The following is a 26,106-nucleotide window of genomic DNA, read 5'->3' as shown; positions in this document are numbered from 1 at the left end:
CCTACTGACGAAATTGTGTCCCTTTGTAATTAAACTACATGGAAGCACGAAAGGAAAAAGAATTCAGACGTTACACTGTAATTAAATTATCAATGTCTGCGACATAGAGAATTGGTGACATTCTCATTACAGTTCTCTGACACACCAAAATAACAAGAATGTGAGAAAGAATTTTTGAGACATTCTTTTTCGTTGGGACAATGATTCGGGTAGATTTTCAACTTTTTCAAGAATCCGTGATATTTATCACTCTTGTTTTCTGCATGTATAATGTTTGGAGAATCTATGAAGAATGATTGGATGCCCAAATTGATCAATAGTGACAGTGGTTAGAGATAGATACTACTAGAGGATCTTGGTAGTATTACAACTAATTCTTGGGGATTATGCTTTTGACGGCTTTTCTCTCATACCGTGCGACAAAACATGGGGAATCAGGTGGGTATGGTTGTGCCCACCTACAGAGAAAAGTTGTTTTTAACCAAAATAAAGAACAATTCATTTTCACTGTGGTGTGAATTTTAAGAAGTGACCAGTGTGTGGAAAAAAATGTAGGAGAAAAATCTTTCAGTGCGACAGAAACAAATATTCATCTCATAGATTGAAATGAGTTTTTCGTGTGAAAGTTTGCACGGTGCTTGAACTTGCATGAATTCGAGCTTTTTACGAATTTTCTTTCTCTATTGTTTTGAAAACTTTGTTTTTTTTTCAAAACTTTTTAAACTTTGTTTTAAAAAAAAGTTTTGAATAACAACATTATTTGAAAACTTACACATTAATCTAGGATTCAAATTAGTAGACTTATTGTGGGGGCCTCTATAATGCAAAAGTCGCTATGCCCAACCGCGTGGCCTCAATACCGGTAACAAACAGATGTAAAAATCGGATTCTTAAATTTTAACGAAATAAGCAGAGAGGGTGAGAACAATTATATTGTTCTGTCTGTCTCACTCCAGTTGGAGCAATAAAATATTAGCTGAGTGTATTTTCATAGCTCACCTTTTTGGATGTGAATGTGGTATGGATGATTCTCAAAGAAATTGTGAAATAATTCCATCAGGCCTGAATTTGAACGTAACCACCCCTTATCATGCAATCAACCTCCAGGCAGTATGTAATGGAAATTCCAGGAGGGCCAAACTCGTGATGGTGGATAGAATAAATAAATGAAAATTGGTACAATTGAAATTCTTGTCATTGCAGAGGATTTTCGTAAATTCTGCGAGTCGATTTATTTGAGCCATAGAAATGATCCATTGAATAGGTTGGGGTTTAGCTTACATGCTACTCCAGGATTTTATTGATTTCATGCCATTGGGGATTTTCAAAGTCACTTGGCAATTGCTCATTCACCTTAATGAAAGAGTATGGGAAGATACATTGAAAATAGACGGCTTCTGCTAGATGATACTTCGACGTGTTCTTTGGTATGATTTTATTTCAAGAAAAAAAATAGAAGCAATTCAAAGAAATGAGAACTTGAAATTTAAAGTCTGAACATTAGTCTTGTGTCTTGTCATATAAACACGGGAAACTTATTAACATAGATCTCCATAACAGAAAAATATCCTTTCAAAATGGAAATTGTACAATATTAGAATTTATAATTGGAAATTGAAAAAAAAAGTTTTGCATTTTTTGAAACTCTTGTGTTTCCGTTTTCCATAGAATTGTGATTGTTTCATAGACAAAGGAAGAATACAAACTTTTCGGTGAGCAAGATTTCTTCAGAGTATATTCATCTGACGTCAAAAACTAAATATTTTTCCTTAGCTGATGAGACAAACTCGTTCTCAACGATAGATTTTTTTTTTCTCTAATGACAACTTATTTTACAAGACAAAACGTGATATAAAGTATGCTGAAAATTGTATTTTTTTTTGTATAAAATTTTGTCAAAAAATCAAAATTCCTTTAAGGCCTCTACAAATTGGGAGCAATTTTCGTCAAAAATTGCGTTTTTGACAGAATTTTGACATTACCGCCTTCAGGCGATTTCCTTCAAGAAAGCAATTTTTGACGAAAATTTGTCACAATGTGTAGACGCCTTTAAAAAAAAAATGTAAGATTCAGTTACAAGTTTAACTCATGAGCTAACAGGAAATATTTAGTTTTTTTCCGTCAAATGAATATACTCTGAGAAATCTTGTCCATCGAAAAGTATCTTCTTTTTTCAAAAACCAGGTATCGAAAATTAAGACTTAACGGCTGAATTTTTAGAATTTTTCTATGAAAATTTCAGAAAATATAGTTTAAATGTTGTACTTTTATATGTTTAGGAACTTAAATTAAAATAAAAATTTATTATATTGAAAAGAAAAGAAAAGTAGAGAAAATTTGGAGTTTCCAATCTTTTTGACCAACGTAACCCCTTAAATGAGAAAGCCAGGAGTAGCTTTGTAACAAGTTACTCTATGTGGTTAGTGCTGTTATATCTTGAGGTAGCTGACCGAACGATGTTGCTTATCCCTGAAAAAAGAGGGAGGTATGAATGCTTTCTTCTTGCATTTTGTCAATCTTCTTATTTCACCTTTTCACTGATTCCAGCGCCCTCTTCGCCTCAACAATGCAACTCTTCCTTTCACATCCTTAAATATTATTGTAAAAGCATATGCTTTTTCAGTCGTAATAACTCATTAAAAACGCAATCATTGCGAATATTAATATAATGTTTTGCATTTCTTATATTTTTGGGTTTTTGTTTTTTTTTTTTTTTGAAGAATTTTCTCACATATTATATATGGGTTACAATACAATAGGAACTGAATCTACTTGCATAGGAGAATTTGAAGAAAAACATTGAATTTCGATGTATAAATGTGTTTTCACTGTTTTCAAAGTCACAGTGTACGAAACAATTTTTTTTGTTATTAACAAGATAAATATTTTATTTAATCCACATTATTAATTATCACTTTTTACTTCATGATATGGATTTCTTACCTGCATGACATCTACACTGAGAGAAATCCGAAAAAGTTAAAATAACATTCCGGAAATGTTAATTTTACCCTGCAGTATTGATCCGAAATCGGTGTAAATATTATACTTTTTAGGTATATTAGGAGTTAAAGGTACCCTTTCTCGTGTTAATTTTACCCTTAATAAGGTGTAAAATTAACATTAAAAAATGTTGATATATTTTTACATCTAAAAAGTGTTAAATTTTCGAGTAAAAAATGTTAATCGCACCCTCTTTTTTTCTCAGTGTAGCAACTTATACTAGCAACTTAGACGAGTTTTATGTCAAATATTAAAGAATTCCTCGTGTTCTTAAGACGTCACCATAAAAATATTTGGTTCTACAGAATCGACAGAAAGTCTCTGAAAAGAATTGTCTGGAAATTCACCGAATACCTCTTTAATGCTGCTAAATTACCCGGATTTCCATAATTTTTTTACATATGAATGTGAATGTAATTTTCAGTGTTTAGCGAGTTTCCTAACAAGATAATTATAAAACCGCACGTGCTGTAAACTCTTGTGAATCCTACACACCAAAAACGTTAATATACGACAATAATCTTTTCTCATCTGTTTTTTGAGGGAGATTAGAAAAGGTTACCAACAGATTGTAATTCACCACATATATTTTTGATATTAAATTGGATATTAAATCCTTCTGCTTTTTACCTTGTTTTTTTTTTTAATGTGTTTTTTTTATGGAAAAAGGTCACAAAGGAGGTTGGGTACCTAATTAATAAAAACAAATATTACATAGAGCTTTACAAGGGCTTGCTGTAGACCTCCTTTTTATGCGATATTGAGCGAAATCAATATCACTTAAAAAAAAGTCTTATAAAATTTGGTGTATAGTTTTTATTTCTCTAATAACTTTCGAACAAATTAAGATGCTTTGTAATATATGAATAATTTTTTATTGGTTACTCAAAAATAGTGAGTTCCATAGTCGAAATTTAATGTTGTACGTCGTTGAATGCATACTTTTCGGGATTCGCATTTTTGGAAACATATCAAATCGTGGTACTTATCGAAGTATTCTTGATTCCTTCGGAAAATTTCCATTTTAACCATTGAATAGAGTGATTTTGCAATCCTTCTTCCATTGTCTGTAAATCGATCTCCGGATTCTCCATATTTTTCAAGGAAATTGTGTAGATCCGTAACGTCCTGAGGTGGAGCATTTGAGTTGTAGTTATGTCCTGGGATAGCGTAGCAAGTGTTAGCAAATACTCCTCTGTAATTTTTGCTTCTGGCAATCCAAATTGACAAATCCTGTTCGAGTTTCTCGCGATCCGCATCCGGCATCCTTTTCAAAATTGGTCTCATGTATTCATGAGGGAAGAATAGTATTAACAAAACGTTTCGATCTAAAGTTGTTTCGGATTTTAAAGTAAAAAATCCTTGATTAAGAGACTGACTACAAAATGCCATCATTTTGACTTCAAACACTTCTGCAGACTTTCACTTTCTAACACTTAATGATGAGTAATTTTTAAGTGCAACGCTCAGTTGCCAAATACCTTATCTATTACCTGTCTTATCGTTTACAACCATTTTACAGTTAAAACCTCATGGCTTCTAAGAAAAAAGATTTTTATTGAGGTAGAGAAATATAATTTTTTTCTAGTTTTTAATATAAAAGCAATTATTGCATACAAAGTTTAGATATTCTTTTTGCTAATTTACATTTACTTATTCATATGCGAGTGTTTTCGGGAAAATGCGTTTTTTTTTGTTTTTAGATCTAAAATCGTGAAACGTTATACTTTTTATTCCACTTCTCACGAAGTCTGATGCACTCTTGGATACTTTTGCAGAATTTAAAGCAGATGAGGTGATGGTACTTTCGGAAATATACTTTATTTCCGTTCGCAATCTCATACTTTACCATGCTGAATATTTCATCGCAGACAATTTGCCCACTATTGGGAATTTTATCCACGTTCAATTCTGAATATTTAGTGCAATCTCCAACAATCCTAGGCACATCGATTGAGAAAATCTCGCAACTACGCAAATTTAAAATATTTTGCACTACAAATTCACTCTTTTTGGAATCCTTTGCAAACCAATTCATAAGATCGCGAGATAAGTTGTTAAGATCCTTTGGTACTAGTTCACATAGCTTGGGTCTCATGTATATTTGCGAGCAATTCAAAATTGTCTGGACAAACATTTTTTCTTCAGTTTTTCTAGAAAATAGTGGTGCAAAATGGATAAAAGCTTCGAATGCCATTTTTCCCAACAATATCTACAGTTTTTTTTCTGGAACACGAGTAACTCCTTTCAGTTTTTGATTGTGACTGAACTGACTAGAGATATGAACTTCTTTTCCTACCCAACCAGTAATCCTGTCTTAATGAGTCCAAAATTATTGGTTTATAATGATCTAATATTTCATATCCAATTCCTGAACTGTTATACCTGGCTTTAGGACTACTGTTAACATTTTACCTCTCACTCATAGACCTAATTCATTAATAAAATTTTATTTTCGCAAGGTTTGCAGAACAGTACTCTGAGCCTTTTAAGCTTCATTTATGGTGATGTATTTTTTTTTTAGAAAATACTCATAAATCTCCCACTAAGCCTTTCCCAGATTAACTATGCCAAACCTTCAGGTGTTTGACCTATCAAGACAAAAAATAATTTATAAATAAAATATCTAGAAGGGACAAAACACAAAAAAGTTGTTGTAGAATCTACCTTTAAATAAAAGTATTTTATTTGCAAAAGAGTGTTGTAAAACTGCCTCACTCTCAACTAGGGTGAACACCCAGAATGAAGCCATCTTGAATAAAATGATATTAACTGCTCGAACCTCAAAAGAGAGTAGTTTTTTTTAATATTACGAATGTTACGAATTATGAAATAAATGCAACAATCACTATTGTATAGAGAAAAATACTCTCCCTTCGAACGTTCATGCTTTCTAATATTGTGAATTTTCTTTTGTTTTTCCTAAAAGATTTACACATTTCTATTAAATATTAGTTAGCTTATCATCAGTTATTGATAACTACAAGACAATTATGTGTTGTGTAAGTCTCTTAGGAAAATGAAAGAAAATTCACATTATTCGAAGGCATGAACGTTCGAAGGGAGAGTACTTTCCCCTATATTGCATAATTCGGAAATATAGTAATATTGGAAAAATTACTATTTTATTCAAGGTGATATCAAATGTGGAGCTCAGAGGCAAAATTGAACATATCACATGGCTAAAGCATAGAATATGTTCAATTTTGCCTCTGAGCTCCATAAATGAGGAAGTGGCATTATTCGGGGTGTCCACCCTAGCATTCAAATGCAAAAAAAAATCGTAAGATAGTGAGAAATAACTTACATAAGAAAACAATAAATAATTTTCTAAAATATTCAAAAAATAATGTACATTGTTTAACATTAAAAAGCTTATATATTTTATTAGGATACCAATATAATTAATAATATATAATTTTATTTGGATATATCTCTATTAGTCCAGTTATTTTTTAGGATTCAAAATTTAAAATTAAAATAAGTCAGCGAGCACTAAATTCTAACCGATTTCAATTCAGCTGAAAACATGTGTATTTTCAGCTGAATTCTGCTAACCTTAGCACGACAATTACGAGGCAGTGTCATTTGCGCACATTTGCATAGGTTTTTGTTTGAGAACTGCTGACCAGTCAGCTGATCGACTCAGCAAAAATATACTGAAAACACTGATTTTTTCAGCTAACAGTGCTCGCTGAGAAGTACTTAATTTACGGAAAATGTTTTGCTTTTTAAAAGATATTTCGGGAGCGTATATAATATGCAATTATTCTATGTTGCTAACTTTTTTTTTGGGTTTTTTTTTAAATTTTTTTGGGCAAACAACAAGAATTTTAATTTTTGAAATGTTATGGGTACTTAATAGAATTTCACGATATCCAGATCTGCAACATTTGCATAAGAGCTGTCTGTCACTCCATAAATTCAAAAAAATCCTCAATTATATTATTATTTCTTATCTGTCACTTTCATTCCCAATCATTTGGATATCAGAAAATTGAAAGTATAGTGTAGAATTTGCGCTAAAAAAAATCTATAAATGTAAATAAATAGTAAATCTTATTACGATTTTAAAGAACAGAATAAGAGCATTTTTTAGTGATTTGCCATATTTTTCTTAGTATTTTTAAAGGGTTAATTCTTGGTTTGAACTGAAGTCTTATGATTTGCGAGAGACCAGAACGTGAAATACTCTCACAGCAATTTAATATTTGAGGGAAATGCCAAAAGAATTTTTGTCTTTATTGGATGGTGGTTCTTCCAATATTAACAAAATAAATATTTACCACAACAAATGCGTTCTTCGTGGTTAAGAATCGATTCAATATTCATTTTTTCGTTTTAGAATGAGCAGGAATCGTCTATTGTAATATTGTAGCATCAATTGATAAGAATATGAATGGAAACTATTCTCTCTGTGTACACATGAATGCATGTATTCATTGTGAAAATTGTCCCTTTGATAGTATGATATTTCATTGCAAATTGATTGCTTATACCAATCCTTGTGAAAGAAAATTGAAGCATTTTCATTCCATTTCTGTACTTTTGATGCTATGTGCATGAGAGATTGCAAAATTATTATGTAGATGGAATATAATTGGAAAACGAGATGATTTGAGATTTCGCATCAACTGTTTTCTCCTCTTTGATGAGACCTCAAGAAATGTTTTACCATTCAATAGAGTAGAAACAAATTGTTATTTCTTTATTTACATCAGACACACTCCTCCACTCTTCCTTTAACAATATAGAGGACCTTCTGCTCCAGTTGTTCATCCACTGAAATGGGTATGAAAGTCAATTTAAGTTTGGGTAACGATAGAGAGGAATTCTGGCACAAGATTTTCACAAGTCATCACTTTGACAACAACAAAGCGAATAGGGCAAAAAGGAAAGAGGAGACGGAATAATCTTCCAACGTGGTAGTAAAATTTTGTAGCTTCATTTCCATATTTTTCTAATTTTCACCATACGTTTAAAAGTGAATGGAGGCGACAATGTAAGTGTGAAAATTCCACAAATAGGCATAGTAGAAAGTATATTATCTCTTAAATGGAATTTTTGCAAGAGTAGAGAAAAAGGGCAATAGAGTGGATTTACCACTTTAAATAAAATGTATAAGCTCCATTTGATTTATTATTTTTGTGTTTAGGTTTGAATGGAGCCAAAATTTTGCATAAATATACTCAGAAGCAATACCTATCAATAGTTAAAGTTTTTGATCTAACTTTTGTCTGAATTGCTTGAAAATCAAACTTTTCATAACTGTGCGAAATGTTCCATTTTACCGTAACTTCGCCAATTTTTTTACCACTTTTGCATATACCAGATTAAGCCATAGATTAAGCACTTACTTATTCTAGGCCATTACAATGGTCTCTCTTAAGCGCTCTAAGCTAATGTTTTAGTTCAGTTTCCGAAGGTTTCGTGAAAAAAACAAGCATTTGCAGTAATTTTTACAAATATAAGAATACTAAGGAAAAAATTTCTGAAAAATTGAAAAATAGCAATAGTTAAATGGCAAAAAGCATTATGTCTAAAGCGGTCTTCAGACTACAGGTTTAGCCCAGTTCCTGAAGGTCTCAAAATCTTAAATATCGAGCAATTTTATTGCTTTTTGAGAACCTAATTAGGTCATTTAATCTCTAATAATTCAATCTTTATTTAAATTTTTCAAAAAACTGTGATTGATAAGAAATTGGAGTAGTAAAGCCATTGCACACTATATCTTGAATTGATTTATAACAGCGTTATTTGATATTTAAACATTTAAAATGACAAATCTGCCTTTGGTAGTTTTTATACGTGAGTTTCTCCTGAGTATGTTATAAATCTTAGTTTACAGTGCCACAAGTAAGAGATCGATTTTCCGAATGGTACAAAAATCGTCGTCAACATTTCCTGAATTTTCCATTCGATTTACTAGCAATTCTCTTGGAAAAGAATTCCTAATGGAACAATCTCTGAAAGGCACTTTAAAAGCTTTACAATGCTCACCAAATTTTCCTGACTAGCAAAAAAGTTGAGTTGAAATTTGTGCAATTTCTAGCTGATTTACTAGAATTTAAATAACATTTTATCTAAATTTATTTATCTTCTTTCATGTGACTTCAAAATTTTGAAGCTCTTTCACAGAAATTACTCAAAAATTGCATCAATTAAAATAAATACCATGGGATTAATCCGACTGTGAACATTCTACGTCCCTTGAATTGAAAATGAGCTTTCCTATGACTTTCAGTGGTAATTTCAAGCATCATTGTAAAGTGGGGTATGAATTAAAATAATCACGCAATTACAGTGCATTTGATTTGAATTGCAAGGGAAACCTCTACTCTGTGATTTTATGATAAATTCTAATTATCACATTTTCTTGTTAATATTGACAAGGCTATTCTTCAGATATAAAAGTGCATTTTTGCCCTGCAATTGTAGTCGCAATGGGCGACTTTATCAATCATGTTCCATTGAAATAAGGCAAAGAAAATTTCATTGGCACTCTATATTATAAAATGATTATTATATTATTCATTAGTCTGCAATATAAATAATTATAGATAAAGTTATGAACAAGTCATTCCTATTTTACCATCCCCTATTTTCTGAGACAAGTGACATGATTTACTGTAATATTAATGTTATTATGATGCTCAAGTATCGTAATAATTCAATTTCACGCATATTGTCCCTATGGCGTGGATAATATTAAAATGTAAGGCACATTTTCGCGGGGGTGTCAAGAGTTTAAGACGACTTCTGAACGAAAAGTATTCCGAGTTGTAAATGTAATTAATTTGTACGGGACAGCAGTTTTTTTTTCTACAAATCACTGTGACCTCCGTAAAGCCGTCAATAAACCGACGAACACTTGACATTTCTCCCATAAATAATCCTCTAGGCGGTGTCCTCGCACACATTTCCGCCCTTTGGGGGCCTGGATGTTATATGTCACGGGAAAAGTTCAACTCCCACCGGCAGAATTCTCACACAGGATAATTCTCTCGTTGTTGTTATTTATGGACTTTGGTATAATGTTGCTTTTCCATTGGATGATGGAAGCTCTCTCTCGGTCAGCAACCGACTTATGACTAGCGTAACTGAAAAACTTCAAACCACATATGATGGAATTTTGAAAATTATTACTGTGGAGTACCACAAAAATGCTTACAAAATTATTACCTACACTGAAAAAAAATAAGAAAACATTTTTCCTTTTCCATTTTTTAAAACAATTTTTGTGGATCAAATGATTTGCAAAAAAGTAACAGCCCCATGTTTATCTATAGGGTAAGTGTACCAAATTCCGGGCAGCTTGAAATTCCGGCCACCTTTTTTGTTCCCCGAATTTCCATGAACTTTTAGATTTTACATACTCTAGAGATTATACAGTGCAAAAGAATAACAGAAAATGTAGCTTCGACAAACGAGATGACGTGAAAAAGACATTGGAAGAATTCCCGAAGGGCAAAGAACTATGAGAATGAAGGTGGCCGAAATAGGGCACCAAAGCTATGTCTACATTCTTATTAATTTTAAAATGCATTAAGAATGGTTTTAAAGCAACTAAAGACAATAAAGTTTCTATAAGGTTCTAAGCAACACTCCTTAAGTAGAGGGAATGAAAAAAATCAATTTCTATTAAAGATAAGGGAAGAGCACCCCGGATCGGAATGTTAAGAGACATGCTCGATATTTAGTTGAAAATATAAGCCTCAAAATACTATTTAGTATTTTTGTGCATGCTAATTTATATATTAGTGATCCATTTAACTATATCTGGGCATTTGAATTTTTAATTTTTACAATAAATTAATAAAAATTAGGTGTAATTGCAAACTTGCAATCTGTACCTCGAATCGTCACGAATTCAATCAGGTGTCTCACGGAAATTTTATTTTATAAATTAAATCAGAGCTAATGCGGTGCATCCTTGTAAGAGTTAATTGGTAAAAAGTAGCTAATAATTTTTAAAAATTCGTTTGATTTGGAGCAACAATACGGTAATAACCTGACGATCCGAGGAACACTGCCGATCGCTGGTACTCTTCCCTTATTACATTTCAAATTTGAGACTTTGGCGCTTGCATGCAACTATGCCGAAATTTGGCACACTTACCCTACATAGGTTGTGAAAATACCTAGAGGATGAATTTTAGAGATACCAACTTGAGATCTTGAAGGTATCCATCATCCTTAAATGCCACTTTCACATCAGTATCATATAATATCATCAATAATTCGCTCAACAATTATTATTTCATTATTTCATTGTTTCTGGTAAAACTTTTTTCTTATCTGTTGTAATATATATTATAGTGGATAATTTTATTAATTAATTGGTTTTAAATAAAGAAAAAATCTCGTTAAATTGTGTAAAGTACATTTTATTGCTAATAAAGTACATAATTTTTGTGATATTGCGAAACCTCATTCAAATTTCTTTGTCTCATATTAAGCATTGTTACTTTTTCTATTAAATAGTTGACAGAAAACTCTAATACAGAAAATATAATAAATTTAGTATGATAACGAAAAGGAGATATTGAACACTTAAAATTCAAAGAATTTTAGCTATAATGTTTACAAATATTGATTCTAAACTTTCAAAATTTTCCATTTAGTCAATGTATTCATAAAATAGCTAAATTACTAATTTAATTAGTATTTATCGGATAATTTTACTTAGGGATGAAAAAAGTCAATAAATTTATTGGTGCCATAATTTGACATACTGAGTAATTTGGTATGATTTTTTTAAATAAAAGATCCATGCTGAGCTCGACTAGTGTGTACTACATATTCACACTATGGTAAAACGAAAAATAGAAAAAACGGAAAATTGAACAAAAGTCCCGAGGCATTGCCTTCAGAGCTTAAAAAATAATAAAAATTATTGCTTTCCCCGTCAAATTAAATGTTGGCTGGAATAGAGCACAAAAAATACTGAATCGATTTTGTGCAGAAAATAAAACTTTAATGACTGAGTGTGAAAATTTCATTTTGGTGAAGAACAATTTAAAGGACAATTAATATATGGGGAAGGCATCTGCCCTAATGACGTTACAACATAACTATAATTAACTATTTATTGATATTGATGAAAAATGCGTAAAAGTGCCATCAATAGATCATGAACATATTTCGTCCAATTATACTGGGCAAAATATTGGCTAATTAATTATCGCGCACCCATGTTGCCCTTATTTGAGAGTATTATGTTCACAAAATTATCTGCATCATCAAATTTTTATGATGCCACAATCACTTCTCGATGAGAACATTAAGCAGAAGCACCAGACGTCATCGTTTGCTCTCAAGTGGATGGAAAAAAAATCAACGAGGACGTTGGTGATATTTCCCGAATCTCGCACATTTTTGCATAGCACAGCAAAGTTGAATTTGAGACATAAATTTTAGATGAAAGATAATACCCTATATTGTGTTATAGGACAATTAAGCTTCATGTTTTACAAGCTAATCCAATTTGGAAAGCTTCTAAAGATTATGAAGCTTTTCTGTACTATCTTTAACGTTTCAATCATGACTATTAAAAATTATAATTGTCTTTATTACTGCATCTGTACTGAGAAAACAGTATGTAGAATCCGTTATCCCTCGATTTTTCAATCCCTCTCCAGCGACAAAATTTCTACCATCCATCCCCCACGAGGACCACTTTTCTCAACATTTCATCGTGTTTTAAACGATTTTTGAGAAATAACGTTACACTGTTCGCCAGGTTGTCCGACTGGTCGTCGTCCATTGCCAGCTAGACACTGAGAAAAAAAAGAGGCTACGATTAACTTTTTTTCGTCATAACTTTAACACTTTTTGGGTTTTTTATATATCAACATTTTTTAATGTTAATTTTACACCTTTTAAGGGTAAAATCAACATGAAAGAAGGTTAACCCATAATACACCTAAAAAGTATAATATTTACACCGATTTCGGATCAATACTGCAGGGTAAAATTAACATTTCCGGAATGTTATTTTAATTTTTTCGGATTTCTCTCAGTGGAGGCTCAACGATTAAAGATAGAGATTTAGAACTTTATTTCTGGACTCCCAAATAAGTTACCTCAAGAACCATTAACAAGGCTTTTATTTTTCATCCAATTTTCCACTTCCCCTCCAAAACCATGTTTTTTTTTTAAGAATTTCTCAGAAAGGTATAGTGAGATTTTTCTCCTTTAAATATGTTTTAAAAGTTGATTAGGTGGATATTTCATCTGTATAAGAGTATACCACTGAATCATGCCTAATAACGGGTTTTCAAAGTCAAATGTTAAAAAGGCGAGCGTTTTTGTAAACCAAATCCCGACGCCAAAATCCCAAATAGATCGAAATTCCCAAAAGCCAAAATCCCGAATGAGTCAAAATCCTGAATGAGCCAAAATGTCAAAACGCCAAAATCCTGAAAGCTAAAGTCTCGAATGCCAAAAACCCGGAAGCCATAACTCTTAAAAGTCAAAATCCTGAATGAGTCAAAGTCCACAAATGGGTCAAAATCCACAGTGGGCCAAAATCTCAAAGAGCCAAAATCCCGAATGAACCAACATCTTAAAAAGCCAAAATCCCAAATGAATTGAAATCCCAAAAAACCAAAATCCCGAAAGCTAAAATCCTGATAGCCAAAATTCCGAAAAGTCAAAATCCTGAATGAGCCAAAGTTCCGAATTGATCAAAATCCACAATGGGCCAAAAGCTCGAAGAGCCGAACCAGATTCCGAATGAACCAAAGTCCCAAAAAGCTAAAATCTCAAAAAACCAAAATCCCGTATCGTATCGGGATATTTTGTTACAATTTAATCATTTTATATTGTTGTTGTATGCTGTGATGGTAGAATCTGCTAAGTCCATTGTAGTAGACAGTCCAGGAGCACCTTGCCCGCAGTGTGGATGCTTCTTCCGTTCTTCCGGAATTGTTGGTCAAAGGCGATGTATTTTTATTATGTTATAGCACAGTGAAAATGTCTTTCCAGACAATCGAATCTTTGCACCGACTCGAACTCACAACTCAAGCCGAATGGAAAATCCCGAAAGGCAAAATCCCGTAATTAGTCAATTTAATTTAATTAATCAAATTTGCATATGATTTTCTGAGCAAAATAGAATTTTTATTAACCACTATCCTGTTATTAAGCTTTTCTTTAATTCTAGCACTTAAGGATGGTCTCCATCGATCCGATGTACCATGTATGATCGGTGAGGATCATTCTTAAACATTAGAATTATTGAAAGGTATACTAACAGTAGAGGGAAAAGATCAGCCGCGGATGACAAAGTCACCCGCGTCTACGCGGTAGAGTAAGTGTGCCAAATTTCGGCACAGTTGCATGCAAGCGCCAAAGTTTCAAGTTTGAAGTGTAATATGTTTTAAAGAAATTGATTTTTTTCATTACATCTACTTTAGGAGTGTTGTTTAGAACTTTGTAGACAGTTTATCGTCTTTATTTACTTTAAAACCATTCTTAATATATTTTAAAATGAATAAAAATGTAGACATAGTTATGGTGCCCTATTTCGGCCACCTTCATTCTAATAGTTCTTTGCTATTGCAATGCGGGAATTCTTCCAAATGTCTTTTTCACGTCATCTCGTTTGTCGAAGCTACATTTTTTGTTATTCTTTTGCACTGTCTCTAGAGAGAGTATGTAAAAACTAAAAATTAATGGAAATTCGAGGAACAAAAACGTGGCCGGAATTGCAAGCTGGCCGGAATTTAGCACACTTACCCTATATTCAACTTAAACATTGATTTGATTCTTATCTATATTTTTCACCTTAAGTGTTCTGTCCTAAAAAAATCGTTTCACATTTCAATTATGAATGCAAAATAAAAGAAAAATTTGCATATTCACTATAGTTCATCCTTTCTAATTGTCACTGTAAAATCTTAGTGAATATATTCCATATATGCTATTGTTGTATCATCAAACTCGAATTATCTTTTGTTTGAGAGATTTTCAGTAAAATTTGTAAAAAGCTTTCAAACTACCGAATATTTTCACAAATGCCTTGCATATTCAAATGCAATTTTTTGTATTTTTAAAACTTCTTAGTGCACAGTTAAATTATATTTTAGGTTTTTGTGGTTCAATTTTCCTTCATAAGCTGAAAATATCATGGTATTTCTTTTGAACCCGCCTAATGCAAATGTTGTGTTAGTAAAACACGTTCGTGGTTGCATACGAAACAACTTAATCAGATGGTGTTACAATGTTAATCGATTAATTTGCACACACTGAAGTGTGTGCAATTTTCCAAGTCCCTTCGCTCTATGGAAATTTCACTTTAATGGAATTTCTAGACCTACATGATGCACTAGGGAAAGAGGGCTTGCGTGTGAAAATTGAGGTGGTTAAATTAAATTTACGTCACCAAAACACCAAGGGCGAATGGGACAAAATTTTCTGTAAGGAAAATGTTTGCAGATTGAGGCATTATCAATCTGGATTAAATTAGTAAAAGCTTGTAACGATATATTAATATTAATTGATTGTCTTTATACCAACATGATCTTTATTCTTCTCCCCATCTCGAAAATTTTTATCAAATTTCTAAAATTGATACCCAACAAGGAATTTAATTCAAAATCAAAAAAAATTACTGTGTTACAGTGCAAAGAAATTTAAACTCAAATATTCAAGACGTTGAGCTACAGCATAAAATTTTCAACATTGTGCACTAAACTAAGGGATGGTGGCCCCTTTTGTCTCTCTGATCCTTTTTCAATATTTATTATTCTGGACAAATCTGTTTCTTCATGTAACGAAAATGGTATTAGTGTCTGTCTCTGTACTGACCAAGATATTTTCCTACCCTTCGTTTGCAGAGCAATAGCCACTGGGCGCTCTGGGTGATCACTGTGCCATGATGTTACCTGTGTAATTGAGGGCGTCCCAATTGATGTCGGTGAGGAGTTGAGAGAGTGGCGGTCGGGGGAGGTCCAGACGAAGGCTACGGCGGACGTGATTTTGGTGTGGCCGGAGCGTGATTTTGGCGAATGTTCAAGGAGCAAAATTGCGGAGCACATTCAGGTGGCGGTGGCCTAAGTGTTGATAGCAAATTAATCGCCGACGTGTGTCACATCGTTGAGCACCTGCAGCACCTGGAGCTTTCTCTCTGGAGAGCACCACGGGCTGTCACAGACAATTCTCCCGCCAATGATGACGTAGACTATGGATTTCTGAAGGGGCTCGTGGAGCGTTTCAGGAAGCACAAAAACGCCATGAATGCCGAAAAAGGGGCCACATTGAGTGGAGGCCCACTGGACACCGTCGCGGTTGGTGGCAGTGTGACGGACGAAAATCCAGTGGATAGTCAGAAGAAGCAGCGAGAGTGCGAAGGGGAGTCTCTGGTAATTACGGAAGAGGACATACGAGCGCTCGTGCGGGATCTCAAGAGGAAGATTGAATACACCGAGAGGATGAACTGGCTATGTAAGTTGATACCTCTTGCAAATACTCCATACCTCTCTACATAATCCTCTCCTTATATAACATACACACAGACAAAATCTGGAAAAATTGGGAATAATCTTATGGGGATTTTATCGAAAATGTAGAATTAACATTTACCGTATTACATTATCCTTACTGGAATAGGCAATTCTGTTTTCGCAATTTTAGGCTTCTTCAGAAAATTGTGGGTATTGCCCATAAGCTATACGTAGTTGCATTTTGTGTAAAACATTGTAAATAGCAAAAATTTGAGTGGTACTTAGACTCAATATCGTTATTTGCAACACAAAATATCATATAATTACGTTTATTTTCATTTTTTTATAATAAATTTATTTATTTTTCAAGTCCGTACGGAGAGGTGGGGCTACTTTGAGCTATATCATTTTTTCGCATATTTCGAAAGGAAACTGGGTTTTCGCATATAGAAAATCTGACAAAACAATTGTGGATCTAAATAAAACAATTGTAATGACCATCTTCATTTAGAAATAGGCGGAAAAAACATATATTCGTATCAATATATCCCCACCTCCCCCTAAAAGTAAATTAATTTTTCTTTTTTTTTACAAAATAAAAACAAAAAAATACAGCTTGAAAAGATTCAAATTTTTGTCAAATTACATTAAATTTGCATTTAAATTAAATATTAAACATTTTTTTAAATACTGATTTTTTTGTCATTTTAAATTTAATTCTCAATATGAAGAATTTTGTTGTATATGACAAAATCTTTTTACATTCTTGATTATATTGGTAGCATAAAATATTCTCTGTTTTACCATTTACCAAGAGATTTTTCTTAGTGCATTTATGAGAAAATTGCTTTACCACAAGTGAGTCAATTTTTGGCCCTTATCAAAAATGATCACACAACATCTAAATTAGCAATTGAACTCTGCCGTGATTGATTTTCTCTCCATAATGTAATGATAAAGCCTTGTGATATTTGAGCTCTCAATCTCTGATTCTACTGCCCTAAAGGGTATTTTTTCCATTATGGACTTTTTATGCTCACTCTCTTGGGTTCTGTATGTTAAAGACAAAAAGATCTCAGTCGAAATTGGAGCTCATATTGTGATTTGATATTTTCCTCCCATATTTTTCCTTCTCATATTTTTTTGATTTGATGGAGTTATATATTATTGTTATTCTTTATTGGAGTTCAATGAGCCAGAACAGTATACTTTATTGATGGTTCAAATCGAGCGAAGGAAAAGGTAAAAGTCTCAATGTAAAGATAAAACCATGTTAAATATTTACAACTCACTGAGTCGGGGATAAACTTTAATGTTCAATCTAAATTTTGGAAGTTTTTTTTTATATTATGGAGCATTAAGAATAAAGAATCTGCTGAAATATTAAACGATTTTTCAAAATTTAATTACTTATTTAAACTTCTTAAACTCCTTAGAGAAAGAGCAAAGTAATTGAATCTGGTCCTCACAAATCGCTCCTTGGAAATTACAAGGGGCCAACTGATTTTCGGCCATTTTTCAAGAGACAGCATGAAAGATTCAACTTTGTGTAAATAAGTATCTCAATTTAATGACTGAACAAAAACAATTTATTTCTATTGTATTTGTATGAGCACTAATATAAACATCGAAACTTTTATATTTTTACCTTTCAAAATATATTTTTTAATGAGTTAGCTCCTTGTTGTTCTAAATGATGTGCAAATTTTGCTAAAATTAGAATGACAAGGGATCAACTTACTTGAGTTAGTCCCCTGTTACACAAAAATTTGAACGATGAATATATTTTGTGCCCCTTTACTTCAAACAAAATTATGCAAGAAATCAAATCGATTAAAATTTTGAAAAAGTTTTCTAATAACCAAATTTAATGACTTATTATATCATCTGAAAATTTATTAAATTGTCTTTCTAAGTGCATTAGAATCACAAAATCGCAAAAAAGCGAGTTGACCCCTTGTAATTTCCAAGGAGCGAAATATTTTATTTAGATTCACAATTGTTTTGACTATCTAAATTAAATCATGTTAAAACCCAGTTTCCTTTAGAAATATGCGATAAAATCGTGTAATGTAACCCCACAGCTCAAAGTAGCCCCACCTCCCCCTATAATACCCTATAATACTAATACGTTAAAATGAATTTTCATTTATATTTTTCAAATTTTAAATTGTCGACATCTGCTGAAAAATTATAGTTTATATGTTGAATAACAACATTTTAAGATCTTATGTTAGTTTTACAATGAAATACCATTTCAAAGTTCTTCATCAGGAGAACTGAAAATAAATGTATTGTAATGCAATTGTCTTAATAAATTCCAAGTAATACTGCAGCTTTTTGAAATTATATTGCATTAAATTGACTTATACTTTAAATTCCATTACTAGATCCCAGAATTCCTGAAATAACGTTACCATGCAATGTGAAAGGGGTATTTTATTGAAATTCAAAACTTAATATGCCTAATTAGTTGGAAATTCTGAAATGCTCAGAGGATTTTCCTTTCATTTTATATAATGCTTTGAATGTGTGCATGGAAATTTGTGGAAATATTAAATGTTTCCTCTAAATAGAATTTCATGTACATTTTTGATCTAATTTAATTATCTCATATCAAATAATATTCCCTATGTTGCACCATTTGGTCCGAATTTCATCCTCAATTATGCAATGTTGGGTTGAATTTCATCCCTGAACGCGCACGTGATGGATGGTAAGGGCGGAGAAAGAAAAACTTTATTCACACAACACACAAATCCTGGAGATATTTGTGAATTAAAGGGAATACCAAAGTTTTCTTCTTCTTCAATTTTCTCCACCGTATGAGATTTTCAAAAATTTTCTGCCCAGCATAATGTTATAAAGGGGAAAAATGGTAAAAACTCACAGAGAAAATAAAGGGAGAAGAGACATGGAGAAAATTTTATATTGCGTGTGTTTGATTAATTTTGAATTTATTTTATGACGTGAAATGTGTATGTCTATTCTGGAGGAAAATTCTTTATCCTTTTTGATAATATAAACCGGCCAATATATTGATTTGCCGACAAAAGCCTCAGCATCATGGTTGATTTGGGGATTCAGGGCACATCTATATAGGATCATGTTAAACATCAATGGTAAGGGGTGGCATAGACAGAAAAAAAGGGTGAAGGATGAAAGATGAAAAAAACCTGACCCTTTGAAAATTCTTCACATTGTTCCATCACATTTATCTAAGTTTTTCTCCTTGTAGTCTTTTCCCATTCATAGTCATTGTGATATTTTCTTGAAAAGCTACTGCTGCTCCCTCACGACAGAGTTGGAAAAAGTTTTCAGAAATTAGGCAGATTGGATTAGAGAGATTATAGCCATTGCATTGGACTATTATTAACTGGCTTTTTCGTATTGTGATAGTTGATTGCTACTAAACGATCGTTTGAAAGAAACCTTTCACCTCTTTCACAAATTGCAACAATTTAGTTTAGCTGATTAAGACAAAATAGTTCCTTTTTAATTCCTATAAATCTCTTTCTCTCGTTAGTATTTAAATCTTTCAATGATTGATTAAATTTTGTTTTCTTTGCGTTATGTTTTTATGTTTTATGTTTTTGTTGAGTCGTTTTGCAACAAATAGAAACCGCAAATAGGAAGTACAATTAATGCAAAAACTTTACTGGCTATGAAATTTAGGGGTCCTGGTCAAATCCCGAAAGCCAAAATCCGGAATTCTTAAAAATGTCATAACTACTCCCACGATTGCATCCACGCTTGCTGGAGGCAAATGGAAATTTTCTGTGTTTTGGGAAATTATTCTACACATTTTCCTCGTTTACCTCCATATAATTTCATCCCTTTCAGGATTTTGAACATTCAGGATTTTAGCTTTTGGGATTTTGGCTGCATTCGGAAATTTAATATAATATTATGCATTTAGGGTAAGTGTGCCAAATTCCGGCCAGCTTGCAATTTCGGCCATATTTTTTGTTCCTCGAATTTCCATGAATTTTTAGTTTGTGCATTCTCTTGAGATTGTACAATGCAAAAAAATAACAAAAAATGTCGCTTTAACGAGCAAGATGATCTGAAAAAGACATTGAAAGAATTCTGGAAGGGCAAGGAACGATGAGAATGAAGGTGGCCGAAATAGCCCACCAATACTATGGCTACATTTTTATTCATTTTAAAATGTATTAAGAATGATTTTAGAGAAAATAAAGACGATAAACTGTCTGCAAGGTGTCAAGCAACACTCCTTATAAAAGAGTAACAAAAATATTCAATTTTTATTAAAAATATTACATTTCAAACTTGAGATTTTGGCGCTTGCATGCAACTACGCCGAAATTTGGCACACTTACCCTACTCAATTTAACTCTAAAATAAAAATTGTTAAAATATTCTCCCCACATTAATATGTAGGAGAAGGTTCTCAGGCTTTGCACACATCTTGACTTTGAACACTACTTCATATTTTTCTCTTATCCTTTAAATATCCTACCTAATTTTCTTAAATAGATTAGATTCATTAAACGAATATGAAAAAAATATGAAGTTTTCGAAGACAGACTGTGTGCGAAGCCTAAAAGGTTTTCCCTGGGAAGTGGGAATCGGGGCAAAATTAGCCAGATGTAGAAGAGACAGTGAGATGTTACAATTTTCATTAGAATGAATATTGAGCAATCCTTTATTCAAAATTGATAAATACCTCTTTCCTATTCATTGAAATATTTATAAGTCTGATTTAAACAACGGAAAGAAAAATTTTACTTGTTGGCTAATTTTGCCCCAGTCTACTCTAGTGGTAGAGTTTTTTGTAAAGAAGACAATTACAGAACTTTTGAGCGCTATAGATAATTCTATAACAAATTAACACAAATTTTTGTTCCAATGAGTTGATAGTTTCTTTTCTTAATTTTTGACTTTGAGAAACTCAAAGAAGGAAGAATTCGAGGACATATGCATATATGTATCAAATGTTCACTTAAGCAACCTCTAAAACTTATCTGAAAAATGAAAAAAAAATCTGATTCGTTCGCGATATAAACGAAAAAGCGTGTTTTTGAGTTTTGAGTTGTCCACAGATAAATGGACCTTAAAATTTTTAATGATAGTGTCTTCAGGAAACTTCAAATCGTTATCTATCACTGTTTTATTTCTAGATCTTATGACGGACGGACTGATATTCATAATGACATCATCCACATTTGCGATTTCCTTCAAAAAGTAATTTGTGACGAAAATTGCTCAAAAATGTACAGAGGCCTTGAATTGAATTGAATTGAATTGAATTAACTTTTTTTCCTCATTACCTTAACATTTTTATGTGTAAAAATATATCAACATTTTTTAATGTTAATTTTACACCTTTTTTAGGATAAAATTAACATTAAAAATTGTAACTTTAACCCCTAATACACCCAAAAAGCATAATATTTACACCGATTTCGGATCAATACTGCAGGGTAAAATAAACATTTCCGGAATGTTATTTTAACTTTTTTGAATTTCTCTCAGTGTAATAATATTGTTGTGGTGATTTCTTCAATAACAATTACAATTTTTACATCTACAATGTAATTCTTGAATTATAGATAAAGCTTTAAATTGAGACCGTTTACAATATGGACATATCCTAATGTAGAATGTGTTTCTTATTCGACAATTGTTAACCCAGTCGACGAGTTACCCACCTGCTTTCTACCTGGTACGCTCAATCTCTTACTTAGAGGTGGATGATGAAGATCTCTTGGGATTTTCTTATCGAAGCAACTATGTTATGCCCTAGACATACTTATGACTTAAGCCGAGAGACGACTTAGTGAAAAATGATGGAAATGTTGTTTAAAAACTATTTCTAATATAATTACGCTAAGCCGTCTCTCGGCTAATCCTCAGGTCTGTCAAGGGCCTTATACTTGTGATAGTGAATGTTGGTCATTGCATCTTCAGTTCTCAATTTTTTTTCAGAAGCATGTTATATTATTTTAATGCACCTTATTAGGACTTTCATGAAGAAGTTCACACGTGCAATTTCGATACTACAACTCGGTATTTATCTTTTTTTCAGGTATATCGAAACGTCCAATGGGTCCGCCACAGCGAAAGAACAGTTTGCCGAAGCATTCGGAGGTGAAGAAGAAATTTCTTGAAATATGTGATACGGCTCTGTCCGATGAAGTGAAAGCCGCCCTACGACTGCCCGCTTTCGATTCGTATGAGTGGGAGGATGCGGATGTTTTGCATCTGATGCAAACCATGTTCCTGGAATTGGGTCTGGTCAGTCACTTCAATTTACCAGTAGGCACCCTCCGTGAGTGGCTGTACGAGGTCTACAAGCACTACAATGATGTGCCATTTCACAATTTCCGCCATTGCTTCTGTGTCGCCCAGATGGTGAGTGATCACAAAAGTCCTATCACCTTCTTTTAACTCGGTGTGGGAGAAAAAGAAAGGATGCTTTTCACGGAAGGAAAACTTGTGTGGTGTAGTTTATTGGTGGCATTTTATGAGTTTTATATTTTCTTCTCATTTTTCTGTGGGATCTTTCATTCATGAAATGCCAACTCTTTCACCTTTCTCCTTCCGTAAATTTGTCCACATGAGGAAGCTTGTATCTTTTTTTTCTTTTCATTTTGTTGTTGTGCAATATAATAAAAAATGATACCCACACATCATCTTTCTCGTCATTTTATCCTTTCGTTTCTTCTTCATCTTTTTCCAGATGTATGCCATTACGTGGCAAACAGATCTTCCCTCGAGATTGGGCTACTTAGAAATCCTCATTCTGCTTGTCTCCTGCATTTGTCACGACTTGGATCATCCCGGATACAATAATATTTATCAAATAAATGCAAGGACGGAGCTAGCTTTAAGGTAACACATCCAATAATCAAACTGAAACACCTGATAAATTTCTATATAAAGAATGTCTTTCAAAATTTCAATCCTACTATTTATTCAAGGTTTAATTGATTTGATTTCTCAGAAACATTTTGGGAGTTGTAAACTTGTCCTATCAGTTTAGTACAACAACATATTGAGGGATTTATTTTTTTTTCATTCTTTTTTGAACATAATAAAATATGCGTACGAATACGAAATGTGTCCTATATAGTAATCCATCGTAAAAATGATAAGGACATGACGGAAATTGTTGGAATATTTAAAGGGGAGCTTTTTACGATAATCCACAGAGAGAATAATATTCAACCCATTTACGCTCTGTGGCATTTTTTTCAATGTTTGAGGTTCAATATTTATTTGGGAATAAAATTTGCTAGGTGGGTGAATTTAAGGAATGACAAATAACATTAAAAATTAAGTCTTTAATGACTTAAAGGAATTTTGTGGTAGACAAAGTTTTCAAATAATTCAAATGTTATCACAATTTTCAATTAAGTTATCTCACACAGAGAATCTCAAAGTCTTAAACTTCACTAAATGTTTAGGATAATGCAACCTCCCTAACTAGCAAAAACTTACATAAGAACTTCTGTGAAAATTCTAAAGTATTTTCATACAGCGAATATACTGCATTATGATTTAATGAAGTGAAATGGTAAATGAGAAAATTCCATAAACATTTTCATATAACAATCTCTTTAATAAAGATAAGTCATGAAGAGAGCTAATAGTTTGACAGGGTAGATTTAATTAAATTCCTTTCATATCTATGCACTTATATATAACCATATCAAATCCTCAAAAAGTATTTTCCCTATATTATAATACTTCGCAGATACAATGACATATCACCGCTGGAGAATCATCACTGCTCAATTGCGTTTAGACTGTTCGAACATCCAGACTGCAACATATTCAAGAATCTCAGCAAGGATACATTCAAGTGAGTGGCATATTATTATTCCATCTGCTCCAGGCATATAAGCTTTCAATGGGCGAGAACAATGGGCAAAATGCCCATATTTGAATGCTTTTGATATTTAGGACGCATAAAATGTACTTTCAAAGGTGAATGATGTAACTAATTTTGAACCCCTTTCCAGAAGACAAAATGGAACTTCCAACTTTTTAATTAATAGTGGTACTTTCTACCTTTTCTTTTTTAATCAAATGAAAATCTGGGACAAAATATTATTGCGAAGTGATATAACTCAATAGAACGAGCACATTGTGTATTTCACTTTGCTATGGGTTTTTGAAGTCATTAAAAAAAACCATCGTAAAATTCAATTGAGATTAATGTTTTTTAATGAATCTTTTAGAATAAATTGATGGAGGTGTTTTACATTTTACAATTATAAAACCATAAAAACGTAGTTTTGGATGGACTTAGTTTAGAGAAAATGTAATCGATGGAATACCGATTTATATAGGGTCAGTAAAGGGTCAGGTTACTAAAGATTGAAAGTCCTTTTCTCTTAATGCTTGGCCTCTAGCCCGGTAACGCAATGGTTGGATATGATTGCTCTCTCTCTCTTTGAGTTCTAGCAATAAAAGGATTTAACTACTCGATTGTGTTTTAAAATATTAAAATTTCATCATAAAAGCAATAATTTTTTACTTGTACCATTGCGGCTATTAAATGAAATTTAATAAGATTGAAGAAAAATAACTTAACCTTTTAAGGACGTTTAGAACACCGGTGTCCCATAAAGAAAATAATTTTTCCTGACTACATAAAGTTATTTCTTCCTTATGTTAGTACGTAATCGTAAATTAGAAGGTTTGAAGGAATCTAGGATATTTTTTGCAAGCCTTCAGCTATTTGCTACATATTAAATTTTTTAACCCTCTAACGGGTAAGACCGCCTCCAGGCGGTTACTGCGATAATACTACTTATTTGAAGTTGAAATATCTACAGTGTCCTCAGTTATATTCTTACTAACTTATTTTCTGAAGCTGAACTCATTTTGACCTTTCGTTTGCTTACCATCTTCAGTTTTGTGTGACAGGTCAGAGAAAAAACAACAAAATGTCGCTCGCGACATTTTTCGACTTCAAGTGCAAAAAATATTGTTTTAAAGTAATCTAACTGTATTAAGAGTGTTATTTTCTGAAAGATATGTTCTTCTTATTTGTATATTTCAATTGATAAGTGTGAAAAAACTAGAAGTAAGAGTTTTAGAAGAAAAAAGGAAGACCGTCTGTGGGCGGTCTTATCGGTTCAAGTGTAAAATTTTCAAAAATTACAGTTAAATGGTCGATTTCTGCGAATTATGCGAAATTGATAAAGAGGCAGACTTCAACAGTGATGATGAGATCCCTAATTCGTCATTTGAAAGCCCCAGATCATGAAATAAAACCAGAAGATGAGCAATGTATTTCAAAGGACCTTCAAATTATACAAGAAGGTGACGTTTTCATACCTAGCCTGCGACCTATTAGTTTAAAATCAGTCTTATTGAAACATCTTGAGCTTCACGTCTAATTATAAAAATTGTAAACGTTTTTTTTCTTAAAAATTATCATTTCTTGGATAATCATACAACGTTCATCCATCACTATTTTTCAATAAAAATATTTCAGTCTTTTGATGCCTTAAACCGATATGACCACCTAGAGGCGGTCTTTACCTTTTCTCACCCGGCGCCCAAACGGAAAGAGATAATGAAGGTGTTTTTGAGTTCAGTGGATCATTAATTACCCTAGACAAAATTATTTAACTACTTTTTTTGGATATTAAAGAAAACACCGTTAGAGGGTTAA

The 26,106-nt window shown here is 32.5% G+C and overlaps 1 protein-coding gene across 8 annotated transcripts in view; it reads left to right on the top strand.

The window, feature by feature from the left end:
* Positions 1 to 26,106, top strand: part of LOC129804746 (high affinity cGMP-specific 3',5'-cyclic phosphodiesterase 9A) — a 145,365-nt gene that overhangs the window by 107,622 nt on the left and 11,637 nt on the right. For all 8 annotated transcript variants that reach the window (XR_008752019.1, XM_055852363.1, XM_055852328.1 and 5 more), the window contains 4 exons: positions 15,846 to 16,452; positions 22,504 to 22,829; positions 23,158 to 23,309; positions 24,175 to 24,282. Coding sequence is in view for 7 of the 8 variants with exons in the window: in XM_055852363.1 (XP_055708338.1) it covers positions 16,017 to 16,452; positions 22,504 to 22,829; positions 23,158 to 23,309; positions 24,175 to 24,282 (1,022 nt within the window). In the remaining variant the exon portion in view is untranslated. The remainder of the gene's footprint in view (positions 1 to 15,845; positions 16,453 to 22,503; positions 22,830 to 23,157; positions 23,310 to 24,174; positions 24,283 to 26,106) is intronic.

This window comes from Phlebotomus papatasi, chromosome 1, assembly GCF_024763615.1.
Source record: "Phlebotomus papatasi isolate M1 chromosome 1, Ppap_2.1, whole genome shotgun sequence".
NCBI lineage: Eukaryota > Metazoa > Arthropoda > Insecta > Diptera > Psychodidae > Phlebotomus > Phlebotomus papatasi.
This window is presented reverse-complemented; position numbering and strand designations above follow the sequence as displayed.